Raw genomic sequence first — 15,772 nt, forward strand, 5'->3', positions numbered from 1 at the left:
ACACACACACACACACACACACACACACACACACACACACACTCTCTCTCTCTCTCTCTCTCTCTTCTGACTTGTTTTTCTGTGCTGGCACAAACGCCAATCAAACCACCCACCCAGACACATGCACACACGCTAGCACGAATTCATCCACGTTCGCACTCACACACGCGCGCCCACTCACACACACACACACACACACACACTCACACACACACACACATATACACACACACACACACATACACACAGCTGTGTGCCAGTAATTCAACCCGTCAAGTACACAATGTGTCTGTATACATGTTGATCCAAGTGTCCCATTTCTTCTGAAACCTTCACATGGGTAAATGATACAATATACTCGTGTCTATGACATTTTTCATGGCCAATGAGCGCCACTGGCAGGTCGTTTTTGTTTTAACTTCACATTTGTCTGGCTGGCTGTCAGTCTGTCTGTCTGCCTTACCTTTTTCTAACTCTAAATGGACGTTATCATGGATAAATGATAAATAACTGTTAGTTTGCGAATGCGCTTCTTTTTAACATTTAACACCCAAACAAACTTCTCTGTACTCAAATGCAAACGAAATGAACGTTATCGTGTCTATGTTATCATTCTCAGTACAAAATGTACTTCATAGATGATTTTGGGGCATTGCTGGTAGATCATTCTCCTTTTCTTTCCCTTTGTTGTTTCTGAGTGCCCTACTTTTACCCTACCATAAAAAGACAGTTACTTTGTCGATGCGCTTCATTTTACTTACCCAATCAAACACACTTTTTCGTACTAAATGTACATTAACGTGTCGATGTGCTTCCTCTCGGTATTCAGACTCAGTTTGGACGTTATCGAGCTAATGTCCTTCTCTTTAAACGTACATTATTGTGTCGATGTCCATCTCTTTACTCAAACTAAATGCACATTATAGTATCGACGTGATTCTATGTGCTCGTGGGTTGTTGGAGGGCGCCCTCTGTTGTTTCTGTCGGACTGTCCATTTACCCTTGCACGTGATGACTGGTATTGTGCTGAGATGCTTCTTTTCCTGAAACAATCGAACACACTTCTTTTTCATTGCACTCAACCCCTTACATAATTAAACAAATTTTACGATCTAATGTAATGTTGATGTGCCTCCTATTTTTACTCACAAACTCAAATGGACGTTGTCGTGTCGGTGTTCTGATCTGTACTCAAACTCAAACTATAAGAACGTTATCGTGTATTGTTACGCAAAGTAGATGTTCGTTATCGTATCGATGTGTTTTTGTACTGACTCAAACTAAATGAAAGTTATCGTCGTGTCGATGTTAGTTCTATACTCAAACTGTACTAATTAAACGTACGTTGTCGTATCGTTGCGCCCCGTCTCTCTTCTCAAACTCAAACTAAATTAACTTTATCGCATCGACGTGTTTTCTGTACCTTAGACGAAATGTACTTCATCTGTACCCTGTACTCACACTGACTCAAACTAAATGAACTCTATCGCATCGACGTGCTTTCTGTACCTTAAACTAAATGTACTTCATCTGTACACTGTACTCACGCTGACCTGTCGTGACCTTTCACCTCCTCAGTCTGGACGGAGACAATGTGCGTACCGGCCTGAACAAGAACCTGAGTTTCTCTCCCGAGGACAGAGAGGAGAACATCCGACGTATTGCTGAGGTCTCCAAGCTCTTCGCTGACGGTGGCATCGTCTGTATCACTTCCTTCATCAGCCCCTACAAAAACGTGAGTTGACTTGCTTTGTAGTTTGTTTGTTTGTTAGTTTCTTTGTTTGTTTGTTTAGGTATCTTGTGATGTTGTTTTGGTTTCTTTTAAGGGGTGGTTGGTTTTTAGATTTGAACAATTGTATTTTTTTTTCTTTCTTCTTTGGTTGATGGTTGGAGGTTGTTTGTATGGTTGTTGTTTTGGGTTGTAGTTTTTAAAACTATTTTTAAAACAAACGTTCGTTCTTTTCTTTTTTTGTGGGTGATGGGCTGAGGGTCTCTGTTTTAAATTTTTAAAATCTATTTTGGTTATATGTTTGGGGTTTGTTTTTTCCTTTATTGGTGGGATAGAAGAGAGTTGTGGGGGTATGGTTTGTGTACACCTACAGTCAACCAGTCAGATATTAACTTTCTGTACTTATTGTTTGTCCACTTGTTAACTTTATTGTGATGAATAAAGTTGAGCTTGGCTTATATGTTATGCTGTTTCTCTTTGTCCTTCAGGATCGTACCAAGGCTCGTGAGTTGCACGAAAAGACTGGCCTCAAGTTCTTTGAGTGCTACGTGAACACGCCCATCGAAATCTGTGAGCAGAGGGATGTGAAGGGTCTCTACAAGAAGGCCAGGGCTGGCATCATCAAAGGTAAGTTCTAAGTGGAACAAATTGTGATAGTGCCAATCAAAATTGGACATTAGTCGGAAATTTCACAAGTTGAGTTAATACTTACTTACTTTTTACAATTTTTATTGAATACTGAGTAAATATTATTGTTAAAAGCCACCACCTCTACCTTTAAGTTTAAGTAAAAAAGGAAGTCAGATAGACAATATTTGACAAAAAATATGGCAACTCAGACTCAAGTTCCATAGCGGAGTCTTAATTCAGAGTTTCATAACCTACGTTGCCAGGATTCACTGGTGTGGACTCCGCCTATGAAGCACCCGATGCGCCAGACGCCAACCTGAAGGCCGGCCAGATCTCAGTGGACGAATGTGTTCAGGAAATTGTCTCCCTTCTGGCTGAAAATGTGAGTTGCTTTTACGTCTCTTCTGCTTGTTCTCCATAACTACTTATTATACGTGGGTCGTTGGCGGGTGCTCTGGTGTGGTTTGCTTCTTCTTTCCTATCGAACATCTATCGTCCTTATCTCCCCTTTTTTTATTTTATGTTTGTTACTTTCTTGTAACATCTCTAATCTTCTGGCGCTCATATGACCTTACGCAGTTTCGGGCGCCGTAAAACCTCTACTAAAACTAAAACTCATTATACGTTTCTGTGATGAAAATGTTTACTCATTCATGTTTTGTGGAGTTGAATGACCATGTGGGTGGTTAGTGGGCACCACTGATAGCTCATACCTCTTTTCTTTCTTTATGTTGTTTTTGTCTATCTGTCCCTCCAATTATGCGTAGCACAAATAGTATTATTATGAGGATGTGCTTCTCTTTACTCTATCTTAAAGTTGAAAGTGTGGGTGGTTGGAGGACGCAACTGGTGGTAGGTCTTACTTCTTTTCTTTGCCCCTCTGTTCTTGCTATCTGTCTTGCTCTTTCCTTTCACTAAATGACAATCATCGTGTCAATGTGCTTCTCTGTACTCGAACGAAAAAAAAATTGAATGACTGTGTTACCAGGTTGTGTTATTTTTTCTCATTTCCTCACAAAAGAAATAAAAATTGAACAACTCTGTTTCCGTTTTTTTTTCTTCCTTATTTTGTCTCAAATAGACAAACAAACAAAAATTGAACGAATTTGTTACTTTTTTCTTTATCCTTATGTTTCCATAGTGCTAAGTTGTTTGATCTTTTTTCCCTCCCCAGGAAATCGTTCCTCGTGCGGCCCTGCACCAGGTGCGAGATCTGTTTGTGCCCGAGAACAAACGTGAAGCTGCCCAGGCTGAGGCAGCGACACTGCCGGCTGTTGACATCACCAAGGTGAGACGAGGCAAAATGGTGGAGAGAAAGCAATATATGTACACTGTACAGAAAATCACGAAAAGATTGTGTAAAAAAAAAATCCTCAGGATAAGAAATTAAGTTTGTTAATTTTGGAGAATTGAGTTTGTAGAAGTTTATGGGGGCTTATTTATCTAGAAGTGATAAGCTGCTTGACGCACATTTCAAAATACTTGGTTTTATATCAAGTTTATTCGTGAGTGATTGTTGGGTAAATTTGGATTTTGTTTCTCACGTTTTAAACAAATGTGACCTTGGGGTAAGTGAGACACAGTCCCTTGAAAAAAGGGTTTAAAAGATTTGAAGGTCCTGTGAAGTTAACGATAATAGTAATAAAAATAATAATAATTGTCTCTATTTTTCCCACTTCCATAAAATACAGCTCCCTGCGCCTAACAATAAACTTCATCTTCACACAAAATACATGTGCATGAACGGGTAAGAGAATGTTTTCAAAGTCTGAGAGCTACTTCTGTAGTCTCAAACTCCAGAATTAAAAAAAACCAACTCTTTACAAAAATTTTACCATTGTATTTCTCCAGCTGGACTTGCAGTGGACGCAGGTGCTGGCTGAGGGCTGGGCCACGCCCATGTCTGGCTTCATGAGGGAGGCAGAGTATCTACAGAGTCAGCACTTTGGCTGCTTACTGGACGGTGAGTGCTCTCAAGTTGTGAGCCATATAGAAAGTGGGAGTTGATTAGCAAATAATAAGTAGATAAAATATAATAAATTATACTTTATTACTTTATTGACCCCTATGGTGTTTTCTGGGTGGTGGGTGCACTCAAACTTTGAGCACTTAAAGAGAGTGGGACTTTTGTAGTATAGAGATGGTTTTAAAATGAAAATAAAAATGTTATTAAAATAGAAGAAATTTTGAGATTTATTTACTGAACGGTTTCTTTTTTTTTTTTTTTTTGCTTCTTTGTGTATTTACAAGTGGTGGAGGGGGCCACTAGTAGGTCCTACTTCTTTCCTTTCTTTCTGTTGCTACTGTTACTTTTTCCCTGCACTAAATGGCCGTTATTGCATCAATGTACATATCTCCTTCCTCGAACAAATCAGCTGCTACTTCAGTCTTTTTAACTGTCTCATGACTCATGAAAGAGGCGTAAGAGGACCACTTTCACACTGCTGCAGATTCACATCAGTTATTTTACTTATTGTACGCCTTAGTGTGAACACCTGGATAGGGAAAACAAAAAAATTTGCAGAACAAGATGACAAAATTATGTTCTTATTTTGTTTTTATTCAGTTTTGTAATATTGTTTGAGACCTGTTTATAAGATACGTAATTTTTAATACTCTCAAGGTCTCTCTTTTCACTATAGCCACGGCTGAGATGACTTGTACCACTTTCTCTTAAAAACCCCATTCGTTGTTTGGTTTTTTTTAAACGGGTGATTGATGGGCTTTCTGATGTGGTTTTAATTTTCTCTTTTTTTGTTCAGTTCTTCTTCAGTGTGATTGTTTTCCTTGTCTCCTTCTTATGGAAACGGGAACGTTATCGTGGCGATTGTGGGTGGTTGGCGGGTGCTCTGGTGTGGTCTGCTTCTTCTTTCCTATCAAACATCTATCGTCCTTATCTCCCCTTCTTCTTTTTTATGTATGTTACTCTCTTGTAACACCTCTAATCTTCTGGAGCTCATATGACCTTATGCAGTTGCGAGCGCCGTAAAACCTCTATTAAAACTAAAAAATCGTGGCGATTTGCCGTAAACTGGGTGTCAGTTCAACACAGCTCTTTACACATTATTTCTTCTGTTTCACAGCGGGTGTGGTGAATCAGTCCATCCCTCTAGTTTTGCCTGTCCAGACGGCGGACAAGGAAAGATTGGATAAATGTGAGGCCATCACTCTACGCTACGAAGGCAAGAACATCGCCATTCTACGCAACCCAGAGTTTTACCCTCACAACAAAGAAGAGCGTTGCAGTCGCCAGTTTGGCACCGCTAACCCTGGGCACCCGTATGTAAAGGTGGGTGTGCATTTTGTTTTGAATTTGAATTGAGACATATTGGGTGAGACATAATATTGAGAGAACCTATTACATGTCTTCAGTAAGGATATGTAATTTTTGTACAGTTTTGCTTGCTTTACTGTATAAAATGCAGAGATTTTGGCAGTCATATGGCAGTTTGTGTTAAAGAAAATCTGTCCTCTAAGTGTGTCTTTTAAAATCTATTTTATCCTCACTCATCAATTTAACTGAAAAGAAATTTGTAAGTCTCAAGAAAAGGGCATTGATATCAGCTATTTTGACTAAAGTTTTGATGTTTACTTTACTGACTTCATGACTTATTAAAAGACCTTCTCTATTTGTTTATAGTTTATACCAGTGTTCCATCTGATCACATTCGACTTTTACTATTTTTTCAGATGATACTGAACAGTGGGGACTGGTTATGTGGAGGTGAGCTAGAGGTTCTGGATCGAATATATTGGAACGATGGGCTGGATGAATATAGACTGACACCACAAGAACTACGTAACAGATTCAGACAGCTCGGAGTGAGTGCTTCCCTGTACTTTTATTCAGCTTCCGCACGTTACTGTAGCAATGTTGTCTTCTGTATGTATTTCTTTCAGTTAATGCGCTCAATTTTCCATACCTGGTCTTGGCTAAATATGTTGAATTTTAAGTCTGCTTCCTATGTGATATATACAACAATTTCACAGCAATGTAAAGGATAATTATAATAATATTAATAGATTACATAATTTATATTATCCGTATTTTAAAGAAGGTTTTTTTAAATTTACAATTTATTCTTTGTAATGGATCTGCGTCATGTCCATAATCCATAATACGATGGTATCTGAACAAGAAAATTGTACCTCATTATAGCATTCCTTTTTCTTAACCTATACTATTGCATGCTTTTCCAGGCTGATGCAGTGTTCGCCTTCCAGTTGAGAAACCCGGTTCACAATGGCCACGCCCTCCTCATGTCAGACACAAAGAAGAAACTCCTGGAGAGAGGCTACAGAAAGCCAGTGCTTCTACTTCATCCACTCGGTGAGGAATGCAGGGATTATTGTAGAGATTAGCCTTCTTCCTTCGTCCGTGATTAGGCAGGGAGGGATGGGAGTGGAGGACAGTCTTTATAACCTATACAACTTTATTGCAGCTGCTCGTTGCAATCTTCTTTAGGGCTTTATTTTATTTTTTTAAGGAGTGAGAGGTGTTGTATTTCAGTATTATAATCTTGAATTTTCCCATACTTTCATTTCGTACTTCATTTGTTTGATGTCTACATGTTTTAAAGTGCCAACCAGTTAATTTGCGTATTCATGCACATCTTATGTATGCTGTGCAAATTCTGGAAAAAACATTTTTGCCAAACATTTTTACCTCTTGACCTTTAATTTTTTCTTAACCCTGACTTTTATACAAAGCAGATGGTTTGAAGACACCATTTGTAGGTCGTACTTTTTCTCTTTCCCCTCAGTTAATTCTGTCTTGGTCTTCTTTCTTTTGCCCTGCACTAAATAACCTCTATTTTGTCGAAGCGCTTTTCTTTACTCAAACATGAAAATACAATATGGGAAAATGGGCGTCTGAAAGTGCTTAACTTCTTCATCAGCATCTTCTTATTTACTTTCCTTGATCAGGTGGCTGGACCAAAGACGATGACGTTCCTCTGCCAGTGAGAATGAGGCAGCACAAGGCCATCCTGGACGACAAGGTCCTAGACCCAGAGTCCACAGTCATTGCCATCTTCCCTTCACCCATGATGTATGCTGGACCAACAGAGGTGGGTGCTTGCGGCTCAGTGTTTGACGTTCATGGTTAGGCCTATACTTTGTTTTCGATGGCAGCAGAGCTAAAATGTCTCATTCTTTTTTAATTCAACAATTATAATTTAACAGCACAAAATAAGCAGGAAACTGTTTTGCAAGACTGCATGAAACTTCCGATTTTATCAAACCGTTACTTTCCAAGCGTCGAAATGTGTCGAGGGGAAATAATCCATGCAATTCAGAAAGTTGTGATTTCTTTTCTTGTTTGTTTCCCTTTGATTATCATTGCCTGGCATCTGCAGACAAGAATAAAATTGTTTATTTTAACGACTGGGTTGGGAAACTGAAATTGTTGAAAAAGTGGGAGTAAAAATGAAGAACGAAAAGACAAGGTGACAGAAATAGGGTACGGTGAAAGAGTTGAGCACATTGGCTTAAAATGAACAGATGAGGCGTTTGAGATAAAGTGTGGCTCAGTGAGCTTACATGAAAGATTGAAGGCAAACGGAGCAGAGGTAGACCATGAATAATTTCATTGCTGAGAGTGCTTGAACAAGTGGTGAGATTAAAAGAAAAGAATAACAGTTTTTTTTTTACAGCATTCTTTCCTGAGAAATGAGTAGCAACACATGACTGCAGATGTCTGTTTCAGATCTGGTACTAGAAGAAGAAGTTCTAGCTCACATGCAGCACAAACTGTTTACTTGTATGTAGCATAAGTATTTATTGTTCTCTTTAATTTTTCAGGTTCAATGGCACGCAAAAGCTCGTATGTCAACAGGCGCTAACTTCTACATTGTGGGTCGTGACCCGGCTGGAATGCCTCACCCAGACAACGGCAAAGATCTTTATGACGCAACACACGGAGCTAAGGTAAGATTTCTTCCATCTTGTCAAATATATCAACGTTGTTATGCTGTAACTTGAAGAGATAGGCCAGCTCTTTTTATGTTTTGAAACCATTGCGGATTTGGATCTGAAAGTGATTGATAAAAATCAGGAGTAAGCATGCACTATGAATAAAATGTAATAGCACAAGTATCTTCACTTACTTCATTTGTGAAAATTTCAGTCTTTTTTAGTAGAAGGTTCAATGGATCCCTTACTCTCCCATCCCTTCTGTGAATGTGGCCTGAATCAAATAGTGGGATCAATTATCCCTTTACGTTTTATATTTTGTGAGTGGTTGTCCATACCCACAGTGCCAGTGCCTGTGATTTAACAGTCAGGGTCTTTGCCCAGGCACACAGAATGACATAAGCCCAGTTCTCGAGTTAGGACATCTTTTAATCAAGCATTTCTACTTGTATTCTGGAATATGTTGTATCCCACTCGGTCTGGGTTGGCCCAGACAGACAGACAGGGTCAGAGCAGCCTGACTCTGAAAAGATTTACATTTTTTCAGAAGGAGTACAGTCCAATCTTCTCTAATACCCACCTGTCTAAGACAATCACCTGTACAAATGACCATTCCTCACTTTCGGCCTTGCTGGGGTTTTTTTTAAATTTATTATTTTAAAACTGTCTAAGACTTCCACCTGTCTAAAACAATGAGTGGGTGGTTGGCGGGTGCTCTGATGTGGTACGCTTCTTCTTTCCTATCAAACATCTATTGTCCTTTTCTCCCCCTTCTTCTTTTTTTGGTTTGTTGTTACTCTCTTGTAACACTTCTAATCTTCTGGCGCTCATATGACCTTATGCAGTTGCGAGCGCCGTAAAACCTCTACTAAAACTAACTTAAACAATCTCTTTTCTACTCAACAATGAGTGATTGCCTTGGACAATACCAACTGTGTATATATATATATATATATATATATATATAAATATATATATATATATATATATATATAATATATAAATCTCATACAACTACAATGTTCCTCCCCTTCCCTTCCCCACAGGTTCTCACGATGGCACCAGGCCTGACCCAGCTGGAGATTGTCCCGTTCCGTGTGGCCGCCTACAACACACGCAAACGAGCCATGGACTTCTTCGACCCTGAGAAGAAACAGGACTTTGAGTTCATTTCCGGGACCAAGATGCGCAAAATGGCCAGAGAGGGAATCAACCCACCAGACGGTTTCATGGCGCCCAAAGCCTGGAAGATCATGGTGGAATTTTACCAGTCAATTGCCGCCAACAAGTAATTGGCGTGGCCAATAATATGCAAAATTTGATAGTGCAAAAATTATTTTCTACAGTTCTATATTATTTTATAATTATTGTTAATTTAAAACAATGTGGGTCTTTTGGCTTTCTTTTGTAAAGGTAATATGTTTTTTTAAATTTTGTTTTTGTTTTGTCCACTCCCAATGAGCAGTGTATTTGGTACACTGACGACAGAAATGGATGAGTTTAAGAAGAATTAATTAATGTTTTGGAAAGTTTTCATATTGGTCTTGTGCAATAACAGACTATGTCCCCTTGAAGTTAAAGTGGATCAGTAGGGCTTTTGTTGTTGGGGGTTTTAGTTTGGGCAAAATGGTAAAAAGAAATATCACCTTTCTTTAAAAACTTGTTTGAATAGTCAAGAGTACTTAAGGTTTCTAATAAGCTGCAGTTTCATTTTGTTTCAAATAGTAGTACCTTATTATATCTAAGATGTACTTCAACTATGAAGAAGATTAGTAGAACAGCCTCTTTATCATTTCATTTTGCACCAAATAGTCAAAGGCATGCAAACCTCATATGACTCATACGTTCACATCAGTCTTTCGTAAGCATAAATGAGAGTTCAGATAGCCCAAGGCATGGGAACAGATAGCCAACTTTACATTATTCATATGTATACATCAGTCTGTTTTAAATGGGAGTTCATTCCTTCTGTCTCAACATTTTCATCTGTTGAATTAGTAGTATTGAATTCATTCATAGCCAAAAAGAGCAACACACTTGTGAAGTGTTCTGAAGTTTGCTAATCAAGTTCAAAATAGTTCAGCTGATGTAGGTTGTGATTTTTTTCAGCCAGTAAGCCGTAGTCACCTGCTGTCCGTTTTGGTATGTTTCATAAAAAGACAGTTTCTCAAAGCCTGACCTAGTAGATGGGTGGACATCTTACACTCTCTGCTGACCAGCGGCTATCGATTTATCTCACAGACTGCAGGGGGCAAATTTCTCTTTTTGTTTAATGTTCTAGTTATGTTCTTACCCAGGGTAATGATCCTTGAAATTCATTGTTCATGGTCTACTGTTACTTGTTGTTAAGTCTTATATGGAAACCAGACAACCCAACTGAGTGAGTTTTCTTGGAAATTGTGACTGTTTCTGAGTTTTCCATACTTTGTTGTAAACACAATGAATGTGATGTATGTTCATATGATTTTACAAAATGGAAATTTTATTCTAATTTACCCGACCACATGCGTAATTCACTTTTTTTAGTATAATTATACTTGTTGATCTTTCTGAGTGAGTCCTGTCACATTTTCCCTCTATGAGGATGATCTTGCAATAACCAATAACAGAAATTCTGTTGTAATGTTGGACCATATTTATATGCACTTTGGTTTATCCTCTTGGTAGGAAATAATGGGCATTTTGTCGACTTCACTTAATGTATTTGTGATATATACTTAGGGAAAGGGGAGGGGGCTTTTTTCTTTTATCAGTTTCATTTTGGCTTCTCACCCACAATGATTTGGTTGATCTGTTCTTTCGATCAAAAGAGAAGTTTGTCTTCAGTCTTCTATCATGTTCCCATTATATTCTGAGAGGTCTAGTTGAGGCTGTGATAAAGATATATCAGCCGATGCCTTGAAGAGGAAAAGAATTGGAATGAATTATTTAGTGGATCAGAAAAGAAAAAAAACTAATTTTTGGTTTTTCTAAACCTCCACTTGGCATTACGTAAAGAAATACTTTGAAATGGAGAATAGACCCATGCATTTCTCTTGTTAGTATACCTCTAATGTCTTGTCATTGACTGAGCTCTGTGTTATTAATTGCAAGGGGGGCTTTCTACATGAGGGAGACACAAGTTTCTTGAGTTGTTGATGAAGATGAATGCAAGTACAAAATATTGAAGGGCCCAAAGCTTACCATGACCGATCTCTGTACCTTACTGAAATTATTCAGATGCTTTCACAATGACTCTCCGAGATGATCTATCGGTGCTTCTCTCTGTATATTCGTCTTCATCTCTCTCTAATTTTTTGTTTGTCTGACTTACTACCCTTTCTTAAAAACTTTATTTTCATTTCTCTCTGCCTTTTATTCTCTCTCCCAATCTGCTGTCTGTGTTGTTTTTTTCTTTTGGTTTGGATAGAACCTGTCCTTATACTGCTGAAGAGGTCTGTGATAGATTATGAGATTGTACTTCCACGTAGTCAGACACGTAGCAGCTAGGCCTGTGTCCAAGCTTTTCACGATGTTTATGACCCATAATCAAGAATGGCGTTGTAGTTTAGCCAACGATCAAATAACAAAGAATGTGATTCAGTGGAGTTTTCCTAAACATGTGTAGTATTTCTTTCAAAGCACACAATAGAGAATGGAAGGTCATTTATATTACGTGAACATGAGCTTGCAGAATTTGTATCAAGTATGCAAGACAAACCAGAACTTGATACAATGTCATGCTCCATGTTTCTAATGAGAACGCTTTTCCTTTGGTGAAACTCCAAAGTGACTTGTGCTCATTTTGAAGTCGGCCTAATCAGTAAATTCTGAGCTCTCTGAGAATGTTATAGCAGTGTCAGGCTATATATTGTTGGCAGGACTACAATGTCTCTTTATTGACAGTTATAACTCCTGAAATTATTGTCTTCATTGGTCATAATTGTGAACAAAATTGTCGTGATTCACCATAGCAACAAATGAAATTGTATTTTTCGTGATAGTGATCAAATTTATCTTCAATCACAATAGTGACTTTTGAAACAGTCTTTATTGGTCGTAATAATGACCAAATTGTCATGATTCACCATAGGGACAAAATGAAATTGTCTTTATTCACCCCAGTATTAGAATTGAAGCTATGCGATGAGATTAACATAAAAGTCACTATTGTTCACTTGAATGTTTTTATTTGTTCATTAATCAAGCTCTCATGACCCCATGAAAGTGCTGCTTGTTTTTTCGCCAAGGGATCAAGCATTGAATCGAGCTGTATCTTAACACATGTTTCAAGGCAAGTTTGATTTCACTGTTTGTATGAAACAAATACGTTGTGTGATAAGCACATGTGGAGGTGTGAGAAGATGTTGTACACTGCTCAATGTGGCACAGTGCACCTATGTATTCATCCATGTATTTCATATTCGAGAGGGACTATAATTAAATTGAAAACCTTGATCAGAATCAATGCTTGCTGAAGTTTTTCTTGTTTTTTTAGTCTTGTTTTTTGTTTATTTTGTCTTGTTTTGGCTTGAATGCTCCAAGTGAAACTGAGTGGGTGGTAGGCGGGTGCTCTGGTGTGGTTTAATTGCTGCTTCTTCTTTTCTATCAAACATCTATCGTCCTTATCTCCTCTTCTTCTTTTTTATGTTCGTTACTCTCTTGTAACATCTCTTATCTTCTGGGGCTCAAATGACCTTATGCTGTTGCGAGCACTGTAAAACCTCTACTAAAACTAAAACAAGTGAAACAGAGGCTCTAGGGTGCACCATAAGCTCAGTTGGTATTGTGCTGAACTACGGAGCGGGTGGTCGTGGTTTGAATCTCTGTCACGGAGGGTTTTTTTCTTTGATTGTTTGGGCGATTTTTTTTTTAAAGCTGACTATACTTTTAGCTCAGTCCTATTGGAGACAGATGTTAGATTCAGAGTTCCCGCTTCTTAAATATAACCTTGCAGTTTTGAAAGCGGCGTTTAACCATGACAGTGGGTGGTTGGCAGGTGCTGTGGATGGTTTGCTTCTTCTTTCCTATCAAACCTCTGTCGTCGTTATCTCACCTCCTGCTTTTTTGGGGGGGTTGTTACTCTCTTGTAACACTTCTATTCTTCGCCACTTATAATATGACCTTATTGTTTTTCAAGTGCTGTAAAACACTTACTAAAACAAAAAGCCGTGACAATGACCAATGACAATTGAAGAATTCCCCTCAGAATAAGATTTTTGGAGCAGTCGACTTTGTAGGTTTTTCATTCAACCCACAGGGTAGCTGATTTTTAAGGGAGGGGGGTGGGGGCTGGTTTATAAACCTATCTCGGTAACTATGGCCTTTTTAGATAAAGCCTTATAGCAAGAAAGTATAACAGGAAAACATATGTAAAATGTAACTTTAATTTTTTTTAAATTTAAGTCTACGGTTGCCATTGTAATGACCGCCATATTGAAAATAAACAGCTTTCATTAAAGTAAAAAGGAATTTTTTTTACCAAATTGGTACATTGATAGATATACTCAATACAAAATTTTATATATCGTTGGGATTTTGGATATCTTGAATTGGAAAAAAAGTTTGAGATGGATAACTGACCTACTCTTTCGAATCATGCTTCTGAAGTCACTTACATAATCATCCATGTAACTCGCTTTTAAATGCATCGATTTTATTTTCCACCTGTATAAAGGTAGGTTATGGTATGAATAACAAGCCCTGAAAATTTCATTGGAATCAAAAATAAAATAAAAAAGTAGATGAGAAAAAAGACATAAAAAATGGAGGTTTTGAGAAAAAAACAACATTTTGTTACATAATAGGCAAACTTAAAGTTCTAAGACAGAAAATCTGAAAGATGATGATTGTAGCACAAAGAGTAAGCATTTTTTAGATTTACAAGTGATTGAAGTATTATGATACGTAAAAAGTCAAGGTACCATAAATTGACCGAAAAACGTCAATTTAAAACCAGCCCCCCCCCCCCCCCTTTAAGTAACGTAGACAATTTTCCGACCCATGCGTTGTATAGTGTCCCTTGCCTTTCATGTTGCCTTGTGTACTCTTCGAAGGCGCACGGTGGGTGATCGACGAGTGTTGTTGTGTGGTGTGCTCCTTCTTCCCAGCCATTCTATCGTCCTTATCTCTCCTCCTTCTCTTCTGCGTATATTACTCTCTAGCCACATCTCTAATCTTGGGCGTTTATATATAAGCTACATTGTATTTGTGTTGCAAGTTGATTCATAATTTTTCCTGGGGTATCTTCTATTCTTGGCAGCATATGGGTGGTTGGTGGGTGCTCTGGTGCTGTTTGTTTCTTCTTTTCCTAGCAAACATCTATCGACCTTATGTCTCCTCCATTTTGTGTGTATGTTACGCTATTTCCGGGGTGCTGTTGAAGCTAGAGAGGTGAGCAGAGTAAGCCTGATTCCCTGTAAGGACTTTTCTGTTGACTTCCAACCCTTGGCGCTCTTATGACCGTATGCAGTTGCAAGCGCCGTAAATCCTCTACTAAAACATAAAACTTGAACTTGACTACGTCTAACTGCCGATCTGTCTTTATCGTGCTCGACCGGCGTCTGTGGTGTAGCGGTTAGGTGTTTTGCTGTCGCGCACTTGTAAGCCGAGTTCGATTCCTGAGTGGGGAGAATGTTTATTGAGCATCTCCATCGGGTCTTTCTGCTGAGATGGTGTAGCCCTCTCAGTCAGGTTTGGCCCTGACAGTCAAGGTCGAAGCCCGTCTCCTGTATGTTCAAAATCGTGTTGACGGAGGTGGAAAAACACCTAATTATTTTGAGTATTCAACGTGGACTTTCTTTTTCCTTTCCCTGAGGACTTGGTTTTCTGTCCCCAGTACCCTGAAAATGTTGTTTTTTCTTCCATATTTAAGGCCTTTGGCTCCCATTACTTAAAACATACACATTTTACAGAAGAGACTTCCGTTAAAATAACAAAAATTATATAGTCGGTGTTATTCACAAACCAGCAACACGCAGAAAGGCAAATTTTTCAGCATGGACAAAAAACTGATTATTGTTAAAACGCGCAGGGTAATCTTACATATTTCTGTACAAAATGTTAAGTTATAAGTGTTGGCACCAAATAGTACTCGATTTTACTTGCATACCACAACCGATTGTTTTATTTTGCACGTAGCCGGTTATGGGAAGACAAATAGTGTGCAGCACAATGCAGGTAGCCGGTTCTCTGTCTGCACTAAGCCGGTTCGAGCACGGCGCTTCCGCGCCGCACAGCTGTGACACGAGGCGTCATGTAGACGGTTAGGGGCGGCTGTGTGCTACTGTTCGCTGTCATTGGCCTAACAAGTATAATAGATCTACATATGCGACGGCGAGTTATAGGCCTATAAGTATTTAAACCAGGGGTTTTCAAACTGTTTTCAGTCACCGCCTCCTTTATCACACATCCTTATGAAATGTTTTCTCCCATCAACGTGCTGCAGTAAAGTGGCCTGTGATTTGTATATCAAATTTCTCACAAACACAAACACGCACAAGGGGTGTTTGCGAGTGTGTG

General features: G+C 38.7%; 1 protein-coding gene across 1 annotated transcript in view; it reads left to right on the plus strand.

Annotated features, from left to right (window-relative positions):
- The window catches only part of LOC101861010 (bifunctional 3'-phosphoadenosine 5'-phosphosulfate synthase), a gene marked incomplete in the record, with an annotated part of 92,902 nt that extends 80,182 nt beyond the window's left edge, over nucleotides 1-12,720 (plus strand). Inside the window, 11 exon segments of the mRNA XM_013079647.2 lie at nucleotides 1,579-1,735; nucleotides 2,218-2,356; nucleotides 2,623-2,741; nucleotides 3,534-3,647; nucleotides 4,211-4,322; nucleotides 5,443-5,648; nucleotides 6,050-6,181; nucleotides 6,560-6,689; nucleotides 7,286-7,428; nucleotides 8,162-8,287; nucleotides 9,319-12,720. Of these exon segments, the coding sequence (XP_012935101.1) occupies nucleotides 1,579-1,735; nucleotides 2,218-2,356; nucleotides 2,623-2,741; nucleotides 3,534-3,647; nucleotides 4,211-4,322; nucleotides 5,443-5,648; nucleotides 6,050-6,181; nucleotides 6,560-6,689; nucleotides 7,286-7,428; nucleotides 8,162-8,287; nucleotides 9,319-9,564 (1,624 nt within the window).
- Between the last annotated feature and the right edge of the window lie 3,052 nt (nucleotides 12,721-15,772).

Source organism: Aplysia californica, unplaced genomic scaffold (genome assembly GCF_000002075.1).
Source record: "Aplysia californica isolate F4 #8 unplaced genomic scaffold, AplCal3.0 scaffold00004, whole genome shotgun sequence".
NCBI classification, from domain to species: domain Eukaryota; kingdom Metazoa; phylum Mollusca; class Gastropoda; order Aplysiida; family Aplysiidae; genus Aplysia; species Aplysia californica.